This window comes from Sus scrofa, chromosome 8, assembly GCF_000003025.6.
Source record: "Sus scrofa isolate TJ Tabasco breed Duroc chromosome 8, Sscrofa11.1, whole genome shotgun sequence".
Taxonomy (NCBI): Eukaryota; Metazoa; Chordata; class Mammalia; order Artiodactyla; family Suidae; genus Sus; species Sus scrofa.
Window position 1 is genome coordinate 37,103,419 of NC_010450.4, and position 16,523 is coordinate 37,119,941.

Genomic DNA, 16,523 nt, shown 5'->3' on the forward strand with positions numbered 1-16,523 from the left:
TACATCTGCTGGCATTAGAGTGCCTCATTAGTATTTGCTCAAATAGGGATTCGTTTAGAATCATTCTCAGGAATACCTGCATTTCAGGTTACTGGGCCCTCACATTGAAAGGGGTATAAGGATTGTATTTTGATTTCAGTAAAAGGTCCACTTTTCATTAAAAAAAATTAAAATTAAGTGCTTTATGATCATTCTGGTAAATGAATCATCAGTCTAATATTTCATTGAAATTTTAAATATTGACTAACTTGTAAATAGGCTCCAAATTTGCTTTGAATAGAGATATTTTAAAGCTTTAGTATAAATAGGCTTATACTTCTAAAATGACAAGTTATTACTGGAATTACCAATGAAATTTCATTTGATAGAATTAAAAATATGTCTATTAACACTTTGTAGAAAGTCACTATTAATTCACTCCTAAAGGGCAAGTTTGTTTTAAACTCCATATGCTTTTATCAACTTCCAGAAATGTACCACTAATTTCCTATATTAGTGGTAATTACAGATTTATTAATCTTGTGTGGTTAGAGAATGGAAAATCTGGATTATTAACTATTTTAGCTAACTGAGAGTCCTCATGTGTGTTATTTAAGGATAACCAATATTTCAGAATTTAAGATGAGTTTGTACTAACATACTTAGTGCTGATATTGACTGCCCTAAACACACAGCACTACTTAATTCACATTCAACTAACATATTTGAGCACTTGCCATCATCAATGGTGCACTATGTATGTTAGGGCTTAAAAATATAAACCCTTGCCCTTGGGGAGCTCAAAATCTAGTGGGACTGAGAAATAGTTACAAAATATGTACTATAATCAAAGTAGAAGAGTGTTCTGAGAACTCCAAGGAGTGACTCATCCCAGAGTTGAATTTCCCAGGGGTGTTATCCTCTTCTCACCTTCTCTGCTCTCTCCATGGTGAGCTAATCCATTCCCACAGCTGCATCTCTATCACTCATGACTCACTTGGTTTTGTTTCTGCCCGAGCCTTGTCTTCCTATATCCTGGCCCCTAACTGCTTACTTGGCACCTCTCCGTACAAGTGCCACCGACACCCACAACACAAAGCAGCCCGAAAGAAATTAGTCATCCTCAGTTCCCAAACCTCATTTCTTACTATTGTGATCCATCTGCTCACTTAGGTCAGAAACCCTATTGTCATCTTTGATGCTCCTTCTCTCTATCCTCCAAGATCAAAATCTCACCAAATCCTGCCCTAGCTATTTGTTTTCTCTCAGCCACCTCCCCTTCAGTGCTGTATTAACTCTGACTTATCTAATTCTCTAGGTGAATTCCAGAGCTTGTTAAACTGTTAACCTCCTACTCAACAATCTTGCCTCCTGTAGTAGGCAGCCACCAATGAAGCAAAATGGAATCACTCTGACTCCTCTAAGTATTTGAAGGGGAGGGGATTTCATGCAGGGAGCTGGTCGCAGAGGTGATGGAAAGACCGAGAAGCCTCTGGAGGCCAATGAGGCAGCCTGGAAATAAACAATGCTCATTTTTCCTGGCCTAGGAATTCCTTGAGGCAGGCAGGGAAAATGTATTAGTCAACATTTTTGCCTCAGCATCTGGTAGAATACTATGCCTTCAATCTAGTCAATAGTCATCCAGTGTTGACAGGAAATTAGTCACTCTAATAACCTAAGATCAAAAAATCTTTTGACTTAGAAGTTTCTAGAAAAAGTTCCCTGGTTCAGGCTCTGCTTTCCACTATATCTTACCATGGAAACAACTTTAATTATTTAAGCTTCTGACTATTTAGATTCTAGAATATAAGACATTTAAACTGTCATTTTATGAAACAAATTTTATCATATCCTTTATAATAAACTGGATTCATTGTATAGAAAAATGTTCTTATATTTTTAAGGAAAATGAGTCTTTACAGCTTCTGAAGTAAATCTTAGATTACAAATTGTTGAAATTCTCATGTTATACAGTCTCAGTTTTATGTAGTGAGACTCTCCTGCAGTTTACTGCTTTGGAACACATATTCATACTCCAGTTGTCCTGTTGGTGTTATATGTGCCCATGTGATTTCCTTAGATGACTCTCATTGGTATAAGCCCATAACTCTTAATGTTTTTGTTCACTCACAAGATTGATTCATTCCAGAATTGTTCAGAACAGAAGACTGACAAAAAGTCTGACAACACAGATGGGTAAACCAAATGGGGCTATTTAGGATGAAATGAAGGTAAAAGAAGATTATGTTCTCTGAGGCAATGCACAGTCTACAGTTGGTGGGGAAAAAAAATTAGTCATAAGTAAAGAGCATGGGCTTTGGCAAAATGAGAATGCATGTATTTTAAAGCTATTGTAAAAAAAAAACATGGTTAAGGAGAAAGCACAACAAATATATATCAATAGTTACCATGATACTAGGTGATATTAAGATAAAAGATTAGAAATTAACAGAAAATCTGAAGATACACTGATGCATTTCTGCTGCAGAATGTACTTAATGATTGACACTGATATACAAAACTTTCATGTAAACAGGAGGTTCCATTAGAAACAGATATTATATTGTTCATTTTGATTACAACCTAAATTGGTTTATTTAACAGGAAATATTTGACTAAACTTGGTCAGGCAATTTTTGATTAAACTTTCGTCTTCATGAGATGCAAGTTGTGTAGATTTTTTTGTTTTGTTTCCTATACTTATAAGAGGTACCACTACTTTTTGTTAGCATATACACTTAGTTTCCAAGTTATGTTTCTTAATAATTGCCCTTATGTCTGATGGGAAATTGTCTCCATAGAGGTAAATATGTTTTCCTTCTCTCTCCTTCCTCTCTTGGTTAATAAAAAGTATCTAAGACGTCTTCCCCTTTTTTCTAGTCATTTAGCATCTCAGAGTCTCATATTCCTTATAATACCTCCTTTTTTTGAAATGAAGGAGGAGGGCCAGATGGTTGAGGTTTTCTTAGGTTTTTAAAATATGTATAATTATTGCTTAAGGAGATTCTGATATGGACATTGAACAGCATAATTATTATGGCTTTTGTTTGACTGGAGGAAATAAAAATGGAATCTACTTAGCACAAGGAAAGTGAAGTTTGTTGTAATAATTTAGAGGGTTCATAAGAAGCTGAAGTATTAAACAGGTCCAGACCTCAGAAGAATTAGAAATAGGAAGCAGAAAGTCTTATGAACTTGGTAATTTGTTATCTAACACAATGTCAGGCACTCTCCCGGCTATTTTCTGCATCTTTCTCCCTTTGCTTTCTTCCTTTGCAGTCTGGCTTCCTCTTTTCATTCATCATCTGTCCTCTCTTACAACTCCATAATAGCAGTGCAGCCCTTGTTCTGTGTCATGACGTTTGCACTTGGTCGCACAGCTCCTGTATCAATCCTTTGTCCAAGACAGATTTCTGGGAGAGCACTTTGATGGTCTATCTCATCTTTTTAAGCCAGGCACAGGTTTATCATCTGCCTCTCAATCAGCTGGTCTTAAATTAGACATCTACTCTTCATTCTCAAGGTGGGAGGGGGGCAGAATCATGCGATATAAAATATGCTCAAGCTCTGGAGTTCCCATTGTGGCTCAGCAGGTTAAGAATCCAACTAGTCTCCATGAGGACATGGGTTTGATCCCTGGCTTCATTAAGGATCTGGGGTCGCTGTGAGCTGTAGTGTAGGTTGCAGACATGGCTCGAATCTGGCGTTGCTGTGGCCGTGGCTGTGGCCAGGAGCTGCAATTCTGATTTGACCCCTAGCCTGGGAATTTCCATATGCTGGGGGTGCAGCCCTAAAAATCAAAACCAAAACCAAAACCAAAATACGCTCATGCTCAGCCAGCGAGGACTGTAGGCAGGGCAGTTTCCATCCCAGAAGTTCCTGTTAAGTGATGCACAGCTCTACCACAATCAGCTTTGGGAGGAAGCAGCCTTAGCTTTGGAATGAATGGATCTTCAACTAAACTGGCATAAATATTTTACAAGGAACAGGGATTTGTGCTTGGGACCCATTATGATGTATAATGTACAATCAAATCAATGAAAGATAAAATACAAATGTGTACAGGGGGCTTGTTCTTTCATATATATCCCTTTTCTTGAGAACAGTTTGAAAAGGAGGGATTGCTCATATGATCCTTCTGATCAGATGCAATATTACTAGATGTTAAAGCAATATTTTGTCTCTTTACTATCAAATTAGTTTGAGATGTGTGCTGATTGTGGAGGCAGCTAATAAGAGACTTTCACTTTTCCAGCCCACTGTGAAGTCTTCTTAGAGCTCATTCTGGTAAAAGACATATGGCAGTATATTTGCCTAAACCATATCACTCTTTCTCCCTATTTTGATGCTAGATAATTAATGGATTTTAATGAAATGATTTCTTATGTTAAAGTGGGTAATTATAAACCATTTAATGACAGTATTTCTTACAGAATTTTAAGGGATATGTTGAAAGTTTGAGTAGATGTGTTGATGATAAAGGATTTTTTTTTTTCCTTTAACAGTTGCAGCGGTGGCACATGGAAATTCCCAGGGTAGGGTCAGATCCGAGCTGTAGCTGCTGGCCTTTGCCACAGCCACAGCAACACTGGATTCAAGCCATATCTATGCCAAGTTCTTAACCTGCTGAGCCACAATGGGAACTCCTGGATTTTGAAATATTTTACTGGTACTGAAATGGAAGAGATCTTCATTTAAGGCTGGGTTTCTTAACCTTGACACTGTCAACATTTGGAGCCAGATAATTTCATTGTAGGGGATATGCTGTGCAGCGTATTAGGTTGGGGAACTTCCCTGGCTTTTACCCATAGATATTAGTGTTACTAAGTCCAAGCTCATACTGCTTGTCACACAAAAGGACAATAAATTGAGAGAACTGGTCTTGGGACAAGGAACAGTGACTTTATTCAGAAAACCAGCAAACTGAGAAGATGGCAGACCAGTGTCCCAAAGAAATATCTTACCCAAGTTAGAACTCAGGCTTCTTTTATACTAAAAGGGAAGGGGGTAGGACTGGTTGTTGCAGACCTCTTGGTGCCAGAATCCTATATCCTTTCAGCTATTCACATAGGTCTGGTTACAATGTTCCTATAAATGTCCATGGCAGTTGTTATGTTCTGTTCAGCAACTTTTTATCTATGTGAATGGAAAACTGTTAAACCTTTAAAGGTCAAGCCTAGGAGGCAGAGCATGGAGAAAGGGCTGTTACAAATATCTCAAGCTGTAGGCAACCATTGTTTTACAAAGGTGCAGAGCCAGCATGACTAAGCACAAGCAACAGAGCACAGGGGTTAAAGCTAAAAAAAATAGATTTAATATGGAGTCAGGTTTATTCTTCTCTATTATGCTAGTAGCACACAGAGTACTTCTAGTTGTAGCAAACAAAACTGTCTCCAGAAATTGCTAAATGTCTTCTTGGGGATAAAATCATCCTGAGTTTAAAACTACTGATCTTACATCACTAAACATAGTACTCTCCAGACACACTGATGTTGCAAATGGCAATATTTCATTCTTTATTGTGGCTGAGTAATTCCTCGTGTGTGTGTGTGTGTGTGTGTGTGTGTGTGTGTGTGTGTGTGTGTGTCTTTATTCATTAATCTGTTGAGGGACACTCAGGTTGATTCCATTTCTTGGAAAGACAAATATTGTATGGTATCACAGGTAGCATCTAAAAAAATAAAACAAATGAACACATATAGCAAAGTGAAACAGATTGACAGGTATAGAGAAATAAACTTGTCATCAGCAGGGAGGGGGAAAGAGAAAGGGGCAAAACAGAGGTAGGGGATTAAGAGTTACAAACTTCTATGTATAAAATAAATAAGCTACAAGGATATATTGTACAGCACAGGGGATACAGCCAATATTTTATAAGAACTTTAAATGTAGTCTAATCCATAAAAATATTGAATCACTATGTTGCACATCAGAAACTAATATAATATTATAAATCAACTATACTTCAACAAAAATAGGTAAATAAGTGGATTAATAAAAAGAATGTTGTCTTTATTTTCCAAAAGAACTGCTTTCATTAATTAGAAATAGTTTCTATTCCTTTAAACATTTTTAGATTTAAAAAGTATGGTTTGGGGAGTTTAATTGAGCTCTACCGATTTGGTATTGTCTCTCCTGCTTTTCCCCAATGAATCAAGTCCTCTCATGCCTGAATTAGCCTGACCAATTTCATTAGCAATCTCATACCAGTTAATCCCATCAATTTGCCTCAGTGTCAAAGAGTCCCCTGTGGCCCATAGTTTCTAAACATGTCACAACTTCGTTCAAGTAGTAGTTTGCACACTTGAGCCAGTTGAACATTTATAATGCACCTGGAAGAAAAATGATTTTAGCATTCTTGGCCAAAGTATTAATACCTTTAATTTCTTTCTGAAAACTACATTCTCCTTGGCATGCTTGTACTTTGGACAAATGAAGAATTAACAGAAAATCTGTTGCAGGGCTTCCTGTTTGTGGCGCAGTGGAAATGAATCCAACTAGCATCCAGAAGGATGCAGGTTCGATCCTGGGTCTTGCTCAGTTGGTTAAGGATCTGGCATTGCCGTGAGCTGCAGTGTAGGTCGCAGGCGTGGCTCGGATCCCGAGTTGCTGTGGCTGTGGTGTAGGGCAGCAATTGAAGCTCTGATTCGACCCCTAGCCTGGGAGCCTCCAAATGCCACACATGTGGCCCTAAAAAAAAAAAAGAAAAGAAAAAAAATCTGCTGTGTCAGAGAACTCAATACAGCGATTTTAAGCCTTTCTTTCCCATCTAAAAATAGAATACACCAAAGTGATATCATAGGCTTTATTATATGCAGATGTCACTGTTAATATTTATACCAAGGTGCAGATAGAAAGAATAATTAATTTAAAATTCAGTAAGTAGTTTCTCAGAGATGTAAACCTTAAATCCTCTCAAGGAGAATTTTCCTCTTTCACAAGCTTGTGAGAACAAAATGTGATAATAGATACAAAAGGCTATGAAAACCACAGAGCTCAGAACACACTAGGAGAAGGAAACTATTGTCATGGGTGGTACAATATACATAGTAAAGAAATTTTGCTGTGTTTTAAGTCTTTCCACATTGTCATTATCACAATTATCATGAGCGTCAAAAAGTTTTTAAGGTTATCAATCTTAACTCAATACAGCGATTTTACAGGTCCATATTTCTATTTATCATTGAGTCAGTTCCTAGATTAGGATAATAACCCTAGAAATGCATAAGAAGAAAATTTCTGAAAGGTACTTGCCCCACATCACCCACTTCCAAATGTAAAATATTAGCATACATAAATTTCCACTGAATTACTTCTTATTGCAAATAGGGTAAATTACAGCTGTAATTGAGAAACATGGTGTGATTTTTTTTTAGTCAATATTTATCGAAAACACAGTGAGTTCGTATAGACCAAAGATCTGACTACCTGTATATAGTTCTCTCTTTACAGCAAAAAAACAGTATCCAGACAGGGAAGGGGAAAAGTCTAAACACACACCCACCCACACACACACACACACACACACATGTTCACATATACTTATTTGGTCTATGCAGAGATCACTCATGTTTCTATTATCTTCTCCCATTCTCCATTGTTTACTTACCACAAACATTTTCAGAATTATTATTAGCGTATTATTTGTCATTATATTCATTTGTACATTAAGTTTTCCCCATCACACATTAAAGTTTCTTTATTAAGAAGAGCATGGAGTAAGGATTTCGCCTCATGGTCTCCTTGTGAGGAAATCCTCTGTATCACCCATGAGAGCTGGAGGCTGATGAGTATTCAGCCTGAGTACTGAAGAGTAACCTCTGGTGATGGTGCTGATCCACCTGGCAAAGTTTATAATAATGTACCTTTAGCTAGTTATTAATTTTCTTACATTGGATGAATGACAAGACCCCAACAATAAGACTTACGAAATAGACAACTGCTTATTTTCATGGTCATCGGGGTCCCCCTGCCTACAAGTTCTTTTATAAATATCCCCTTAAAAGTAAAAATGCTTATGGAGATGAATATGTACATTCCAAGTAATTTGGAGGTGTAATAGTCATCTTTAAATAGCAGCAAACAATTTGGAAGATAATATATTCGACTATTAGCAAGTTTTCTAAAGTACCCGCACCATAATTTCCCCAGTTAATTCTTGCATGAAACCAGTAAAATGCTATAGTTTTTCTTTCAGAAATGAGACATCCAAGACGCAAGGAATTAAGTTAGTTGCTCATAGTTACATAGCAAGATATTTTAGAATCTAAGGCCCAGAATATATCCATACATTTTCTTCCAAAAAGATATGATGTTAAGAGCTTGAAGAGGGTGTAAATGAGAATGCTGGCAATTGAAGAGAATTGTATATAACTCTGTGGGTTTTCTTTTTGTTAAATAAAGGTAAGGTACAGGGATGTTTTATGATTAATAGCAAAGAGCAAATGTCCTTGTCATTGAACGAGAAAGAATGGCTTCCAATTATTACAAAACTTTTCCTGAGTAAACAGTGTAAGTGTTCTCAAAGATAGTGGTTAAAGGACATTAGAACTAATTATCCAGAATAATTGAGTAAATGAATATTGTCTATCATTTAGAATATCTCAGAAGTGTATATATATCAATATAGGGACTTTTTTAAGTTTATACTACTTCTTTATTTTTTTTAATTTGTATAATGATTTTTATTTTTTTTCCATTGCACCTGGTTTACAGTGTTCTGTCAATTTTCTACTGTACAGCATGGGGACCAGCTGCATATACTTGTATACATTCTTTTTTCTCACATTATCATGGTCCATCGTAAGTGACTAGACATAGTTCCCAGTGCTACACAGCAGGATCTAATTGCTAATCCATTCCAAAGGCAATAGTCTGCATCTATTAACCCCAAGATCGCCATCCATCCCACTCCATCTGCCTCCCCCTTGGCAACCACAGTCTATTCTCCAAATCCATGATTTTCTTTTCTGTGTACAGGTTCATTTGTGCCGTGTATTAGATTCCAGATATAAGTGATATCACATGGTATTTGTCTTTTTCTTTCTGACTTACTTCACTCAGTATGAGAGTCTCTAGTCCCATCCATGTTGCTGCAAATGGCATTATTTTGTTCTTTTTTATGGCTGAGTAGTATTCCATTGTGTATATATATACCACTTCTTCCTAATCCATTCAACTGTTGGAGATTTGGGTTGTTTCCATGTCTTGGCTATTGTGAATAGTGCTACAATGAACATACAGGTGCATGTGTATTTTTCAAGGAAAGTTTTGTCTGGATATATGCCCAAGAGTGGGATTTCTAGTTCTATATATAGTTTTTAAGTTACCTCCATACAGTTCTCCATAGTGGCTGTACCAATTTACATTCCCCCCAACAGTAAAGGAGGGTTCCCTTTTCTCCACACCTCCTCCAGCTTTTGTTATTTGTGGACTTATTAATGATGGCCATTCTGACTAGTGTGAGGTGGTACCTCATAATAGTTTTGAGTTGCATTTCTCTAATAATCAGTGGTGTTGAGCATTTTTTGTGTGCTTGTTGGTCATCTACATATCTTCTTTGGAGAAATGTCTATTCAGGTCTTTTGCCCATTTTTCAATAAGGTTGTTGGTTTTTTTGCTGTTGAGTTGTATAAGTTGCTTGTATATTTTAGAGATTAAGCCCTTGTCAGTTGCATCGTTTGAAACTATTTTCTCCCATTCTGTAGGTTGTATTTTTGGTTTTTCTGTGGTTTTCTTTGCTGTGCAAATGGTCATCAGTTTGATTAGGTCCCATTGGTTTATTTTTGCTTTTATTTCTATTGCTTTGGGAGACTGACCTGAGCAAACATTTGTAAGGTTGATGTCAGAGAATGTTTTGCCTACGTTCTTTTCTAGGAGGTTGATGGTGTCTTGTCTTATATTTAAGTCTTTCAGCCATTTTGTGTTTATTTTTGTGCATGGTGTGAAGGTGTGTTCTAGTTTCATTGATTTGGATGCAGCTGTCCAGTTTTCCCAGCACCACCTGCTGAAAAGACTGTCTTTTTTCCCATTTTATATTCTTGCCTCCTTTCTTGAAGATTAATTAACTGCAGCTGTCTGGGTTTATTTCTGGGTTCTCTATTCTGTTCCATTGGTCTGTCTGTTTTGGTACCAGTACCACACTGTCTTGATGACTGTGGCTTTGTAATATTGCCTGAAGTCTGGGAGAGTTATGCCTCCTGCTTGGTTTTTGTGGTTCCATATAAATTTTTGGATTGTTTGTTCTAGTTCTGTGAAAAATGTCATGGGTAATTTGATACAGATTGCATTAAATCTGTAGATTGTTTTGGGTAGTATGGCCATCTTTATAATATTAATTTTTCCAAGCCAGGAGCATGGAATATCTTTCCATTTCTTTACATCTTCTTTAATTTCCTTGATTAATGTTTTATATTTCTCAGAATATAAGTTCTTTACCTCCTTGTTCAGGTGTATTCCCAGGTATTTGATTTTTTGGGGTGCAATTTTAAAAGGTATTGTATTTTTGTATTCTTTTCTAATATTTCATTGTTCGTATACAGAAATGCAACTGATTTCTGAATGTTAATCTTATATCCTGATACTTTGCTGAATTTGTTGATCAGTTCAAGTAGTTTTTGGGTTGAGTCCTTGGGGTTTTCTAGTATAGTATCATGTCATCTGCATACAGTGACAGTTTTAAGTCTTCTCTTTCTATTCGAATGCATTTTATTGCTTTTATTTGTCTGATTGCTGTGGCTAGGACTTCCAATACTATGTTGAATAACAGTGGTGAGAGTGGGCATCCCTGTCTTGTTCCAGATTTTAGTGGGAAGGCTTTCATTTTTTCTCCATTGAGTATTTTTTTTTATTTTTTTTATTTTCTCACTGTACAGCAAGGGGGTCAGGTTATCCTTAGATGTATACATTGCAGTTACAGTTTTTTCCCCCACCCTTTCTTCTGTTGCGACATGAGTATCTAGACATAGTTCTCAATGCTATTCGGCAGGATCTCCTTGTAAATCTATTCTAGGTTGTGTCTCCATTTATATTTGCTGTGGGTTTGTCATAAATGGCTTTTATTATGTTAAGGTATGTTCCCTCTACACCCACTTTGGTAAGAGTTTTTATCATGAATGGATGTTGGACTTTGTCAGTTGCTTTCTCTGCATCTATTGAGATGATCGTGTGGTTTTTGACTTTTCTTTTGTTAATGTGGTGGATGATGTTGATTGATTTGTGTATGTTGAAGTACTTTTCTTTTTAGTTTTTGTGAATGTAATGTTCAGTTTTGATTTGTGGTTGCCATGTTTTTTAAGTATGTTAACCCCTTCCTAAATTTGCTTGCTTTAGCATGATAGTCATATAGGCTCAAACACATCATTAAAATAAAAAAAGAATCTATATTTTCTTACTTTACTTCCCCACACTGTATGATTTTGAGGTCCTTTTTTTTTTTTTTTTTTAACATCTTCATGTTTAGCTCTGTTTGCTGGCTTATTTAAGTGACTGCTTTCTAATTGTGGTTTTTCCCATCCTAATTCTTTTTTTTTTTAAGAGAAGTTCTTTCAGAATTTCTTTTAGAATGGGTTTAGAATTGCTGTACTCTTTTAGATTTTGTTTGTTGGAGAAATTCTTTATTTCCCCTTCTGTTTTAAATGATATTCTTCCTGGGTAGAATATTCTAGGTTGCAAATTTTTCCTTTCAGCACTGTAAATATATCTTGCCACTCCCTTCTGGCCAATAGTCTTTCTGTAGAGTAATCAGCTGATAGCCTTATGGGGGTTCCCTTATAGTGAATGCTTTGTTCTCTCTTGCTGCCTTTAGGATCCTCTATCTTTAAATTTTTGCCGTTGTTATTATAATATGTTTTGGTGTGGGCCTGTTTGGGTTCAACTTGTTTGGGGCCCTCTGTGATTCCTGTATATTGTCAGTATCCTTTATTTTTTTAAATTTTTAATTATTTTTTCTTTTCTAGGGCCTCACCCACAGCATATGGAGGTTCCCAGGCTAGGGGTCTAATCAGAGCTTTAGCCCCCTGCCTATGCCAGAGCCACAGCAATGCAGGACCTAAGCCACGTCTGTGACCTACACTACAGCTCACAGCAATGCCGGATCCTTAACCCACTGAGCAAGGACAAGGATCAAACCCGAAAACTTGTGATTCCTAGTTGGATTTGTTAACCATTGAGCTATGACAGGAACTCCAATTATCAGTATCCTTTAGATTTGGAAAATTTTCAATCATAATTTCATCAGACATATTTTAAATACCCTTTTCTTTTTCTTCTCCTTCTGGAATTCCTATTATTTGTAGATTGACCTGCTTTATATTATCCGATAGGTCTCATATTGCTTTCATGTTTTTTCATTTGGTTTTCTGTCTGCTGTCCTGATTGGGTGATTTCCATTATTCTATCTTCCACATCACTAATTCATTCCTCTTAATCATTCATTCTGCTCTTTATTGCCTTTAGCTCAGTTTGTATCTCTGAAAATGAATTTCCTAGTTTTTCTTGGCTCCTCCTTATATTTTTCTAGTTCCTTTTTAAAGGAATCTGAGTTGCTGTTCATATCCTCTCTTAATTCCTTCGGTATTTTCAATATCTCCCTTTTGAACTCAATGTCTGTCAGACTGCAGAGGTCTACTTCATTGTTGACTGCTTTAGGTGAATTCTCCTGTTGCTTTAACTGAGAATGGTTTCTGAGCTTCTTCATCTTGCTTGTGTTTTTCTTTTTCTGTGGGTTTGAGGAAGTCACACTGTAGTCTTATAAGGCTACTTATATGCAAGAATACACCTTTGTATTTTTGGGGGGTACTATTTATTTTTGGTGTGGGAGTTTGAATATTTGCTGTCTCTTTCTTTGGTGTTAGCAGGCTGTTATCCCCAGGATGCTCAGTGTGTTTTCAGGGAGGAGGAGGCAATGGCTACTACGGCCAGTAGTCAGTGCCTGGTCATTGGGCTCTCAACAGCAGCAAGGACCTGCAGGAAGGTGGCACAGCCTACTTCTAGATGCAGGTCCCTGGGAAGCTGTAATGAGCTGTAGGCAGATCTACAAGGTGACCAGAGCATTTGGCAGTAGCAGCAGCAGCAGGGTGTGTGAGTTCCCAGGGGAGTGAGAGCAACAACAGCTTATGTTTGATTGCAATGCCCTCCTCTGAGATGACTGGAACCACAGGCAGTGCCTGTTCAGGGACCCCCTAGTGGGAGCGGGCCATGACCATCTCTAGAGCCAGTGATAACTGCAGTGGTTTGTCCCTGCCACCTGTAGACCATGCATGAAGCACTCCATCTCACTTAACCCACATAGGAGGTGCTGTACAGGCTGCTCCTAGTTGCAGGATCCTGGGAAGTGACAGAGATCAGGCATGTGGATACTGCCCTGGAGCATTTGGCAGTGGCAGCAGCAGGGCAGATGTGTTCCCAGGGGTGCGAGAACACCAACAGGTATGTTCAGTCACAATGCCCTCCTCTGTGGTGCCCTTGAGGTGAATGGGGGTGCAAGTGGTCTGTTCACAGACCCCTAGTGGTGGTGAGCCACTCCAACCTCTGGAGCCAGAGATAACTGCAGTGGTTTGCCGCCACCTCCTGTAGACCATGACAGAAGCACCTCATCCTGCTTCTCTCCCACAGGAGGTGCTGCACAAGCTGCTCCTAGTTGCAGGTTCCTTGGAAGAGACAGTGATCAAACGTCTGGGCACTGCCAAGAGTGTTTGGCAGTGGCAGCAGCAAGGCGGGTGTGCTCCCAGGGGAGCAAGAGCAACAACAGGTGGTGTTCCATCACAATGTCTTCCTCTGTGGTGCCCTTTAAGGTGGTTGGGGCTGCAAGTGATTTTTGTTCAGGTATCCCCAGTGGCAGCAGGCCACGCCCACCTCTGGAATCAGGGATGACTGAGGCGGTTTGCCCCCGCCACCTGCAGACCACGCAAGAAGCACCCTGTCCCACTTAGCCCACACAGGAGGTGCTGCACCTACTGCTCCAAGTTGTAGGGTCTTGGGAGGGGACAGTGACCAAGTGTCTGGGCACTGCCCAGAGCGTTTGGCAGTGGCAGCTGCAGGGCGGGTGTGTTCCCAGGGGAGTGAGAGCAACAGCGTATGGTGCTTGGTTGCCCTCTTTTTTTTCTTTTTTGCCAACCCCTGAGGTGACTGGGGTCGCACGCAGGTGGAGCCCATTCACAGGCCTCCGGTGGTGGCAGGCCATGCCTCCCTCTGGCCTCTGAGATGACCGCCACAATCTGTCCCTGCTGCCTATAGATCATGCAAGAGGCACCACGTCACACTTAGTCCCCTGATTCCCTCAGCCCACACAAGAGGTGCCTGGCCACCTGTAGCCTGCACAAGAAGCGCCCAGCCTTCCCTACATGAGCAAGAGTCCTCTCGCCACCCGTAGCCTGCGCCAGAGCTGCCCTGCCCTCTGAGAGCCTGTGGGCATGCGCACACTCTGGTGCAGGGCGCTTCCTATGGCGGTCTGCCCTCTTCTCTCCCTCCCCAACAGTGGCGCCTTCCCTCTCCTGGGGGGTCCAGAACTTCTCCCAGGTTTGCTCTGCTCTGGCGTTCCCTCTGCTGTGGCGTTCCCCTCCTCAACCCATGGCCTATCACTCCCCCACCAGTGGCGCACTGCTCCTTAGCCCCTCAGGCTGTCCCCACACAGCCAGCCCCAGTCCTCTCCCTGGAACTAACCTGCGGAGCCTAAGTCTCAGCACCCAGCCCCCGCCCGAGCCTCTCAGGCTGTGGTGTCCAGGCCAGTGTTTCAGATGATCTGTGCGGCTCTCCCTCTGCGTTGCTCTTCTCAGTCCAGCTGCTGCGCTTTTCTCGGCGACTTTTGAGGTGCATCTGACTCGGCTGATCTTAAATCAGTTAGGTGGGTTCCTTTTCTCTTTCACAGCTCCCTCTCAGGAATGCTAGTCCCATCCTGATTCCTTTTCTCTCTCTTTTTTCCTTTTGTTCTATCCCGTTATGTCAAGAGTTTCTTGCCGTTTTTGGAGGTTTAAGTTCTTCTGGCAGCAATCAGTTGATGTTCCGTGTGAGTCGTTTTACATGCACATGTGTTGTTTTTTGATGTGTTTGTGGGAGAAGGTGTGCATGACCTCTTACTCCTCCACCATCTTGCTCTGCCCCCCATATAGGGATCTTCATGAAGTGTAGTTTGCCCAGATGTAAGGCATTATCTGAGTTAATGTTTCCCCAATGCAAGTGGCATAGATAACAATGGCAGTACACAAGAGTTTTGCAGGAATTATGCAGTGTTTTCCTAACTGTTGCTAAAGAATTCTGCTAAAGCTATCAACAGATAAATGTCCTTTTAAAAAAAGTGAACCTTCTGTTTTCATTGTATTTGGAGCCACATCTTAAGTCTTTCTGGTTTCACTGCTCCCTCTTATTTTTTTAATGGTCAATTACCCTTTGTATGCATAGAGTTCTTTAAAAACAGACAATTAAAGACATCACCTTTCCTCTCCTGTAAGCTTGATGCATTTATTGAATCCAAATCTTCTCGTCTCTCACTGCAAGAGGAAACATGGGCATAAAAAAAGTGCAAAGGTACATCCTTAGAGAAGGTGGGGAAATAAAGTACAAAACCAACTCTGAACTCAAACCAATACCTGAATCAAAGCAAGAATGAGGTTCGAGAGGAATTCTTAAGCATTTCCACCATTGATGTCTGTTTCTTAGGCCAAATAAATATCTCCATCCATGCATGACATATAAACTACTTTTCAGGGCTAATAGACAAGTTGTAATTTGATAGAAAGATTCAGATAATGGACATTGACAACCTTTGTAAGGTAAACAGCATTATTCATTCAAAAGGCATTTGCATTTAGGAACTCATCCTCTCCTTTTAAGCTGCACCCACTTTTAGTTAAGATTTAACCAACATACCCCTCCAAAACAGTATGTAAATATAATATCCAGGGGCAGATTTTTGTGGACATGAATCTCTAGGTACAACTTCCCTTTATGACCTTCTTCATGATATCTTTACCTTAATGCCAAACCTTAAAATTCATTTAAATGGATTTCCTCTCTACTGATACAAATACTTCTGCATGCATTCAACAATTGCTCTGGTACTTCTAACCTATAGGTTGCCCTATACTTGGAGTGCAAATTTCAGTATATTCAAATGTAACCTCTTGGAGGAGAGCAGCATGGTGGCATCTGCAGTACCGCATGCTATCACATCCTTAACAAAAGTCCTGAGATGCTGCTGCTGCTGATGATGATAAGGATGATAGTAAAATTCTTTTTTTATTTCCTTTCTTTTACAGGATTATACACTCACTATGTATTTCCAGCAGTCTTGGAAAGACAAAAGGCTTTCTTATTCTGGAATCCCACTAAACCTCACGCTAGACAACAGAGTAGCTGACCAACTCTGGGTACCAGACACCTACTTTCTGAATGACAAGAAATCATTTGTGCATGGGGTTACAGTGAAGAATCGAATGATCCGACTTCATCCTGATGGAACAGTTCTCTATGGACTCCGGTAAGCAACTTTATGTTGCCTGTTTTTACTGTTGATGTTCACATTGTTTTATTGTTTACTTTGGAAGTGG

General features: G+C 39.4%; 1 protein-coding gene across 1 annotated transcript in view; it reads left to right on the forward strand.

The window, feature by feature from the left end:
- Window positions 1-16,523, forward strand: part of GABRB1 (gamma-aminobutyric acid type A receptor beta1 subunit) — a 376,937-nt gene that overhangs the window by 125,405 nt on the left and 235,009 nt on the right. Inside the window, exon 4 of the mRNA XM_003356910.5 lies at window positions 16,233-16,453. Coding sequence (XP_003356958.4) covers window positions 16,233-16,453 — 221 coding nt within the window. The remainder of the gene's footprint in view (window positions 1-16,232; window positions 16,454-16,523) is intronic.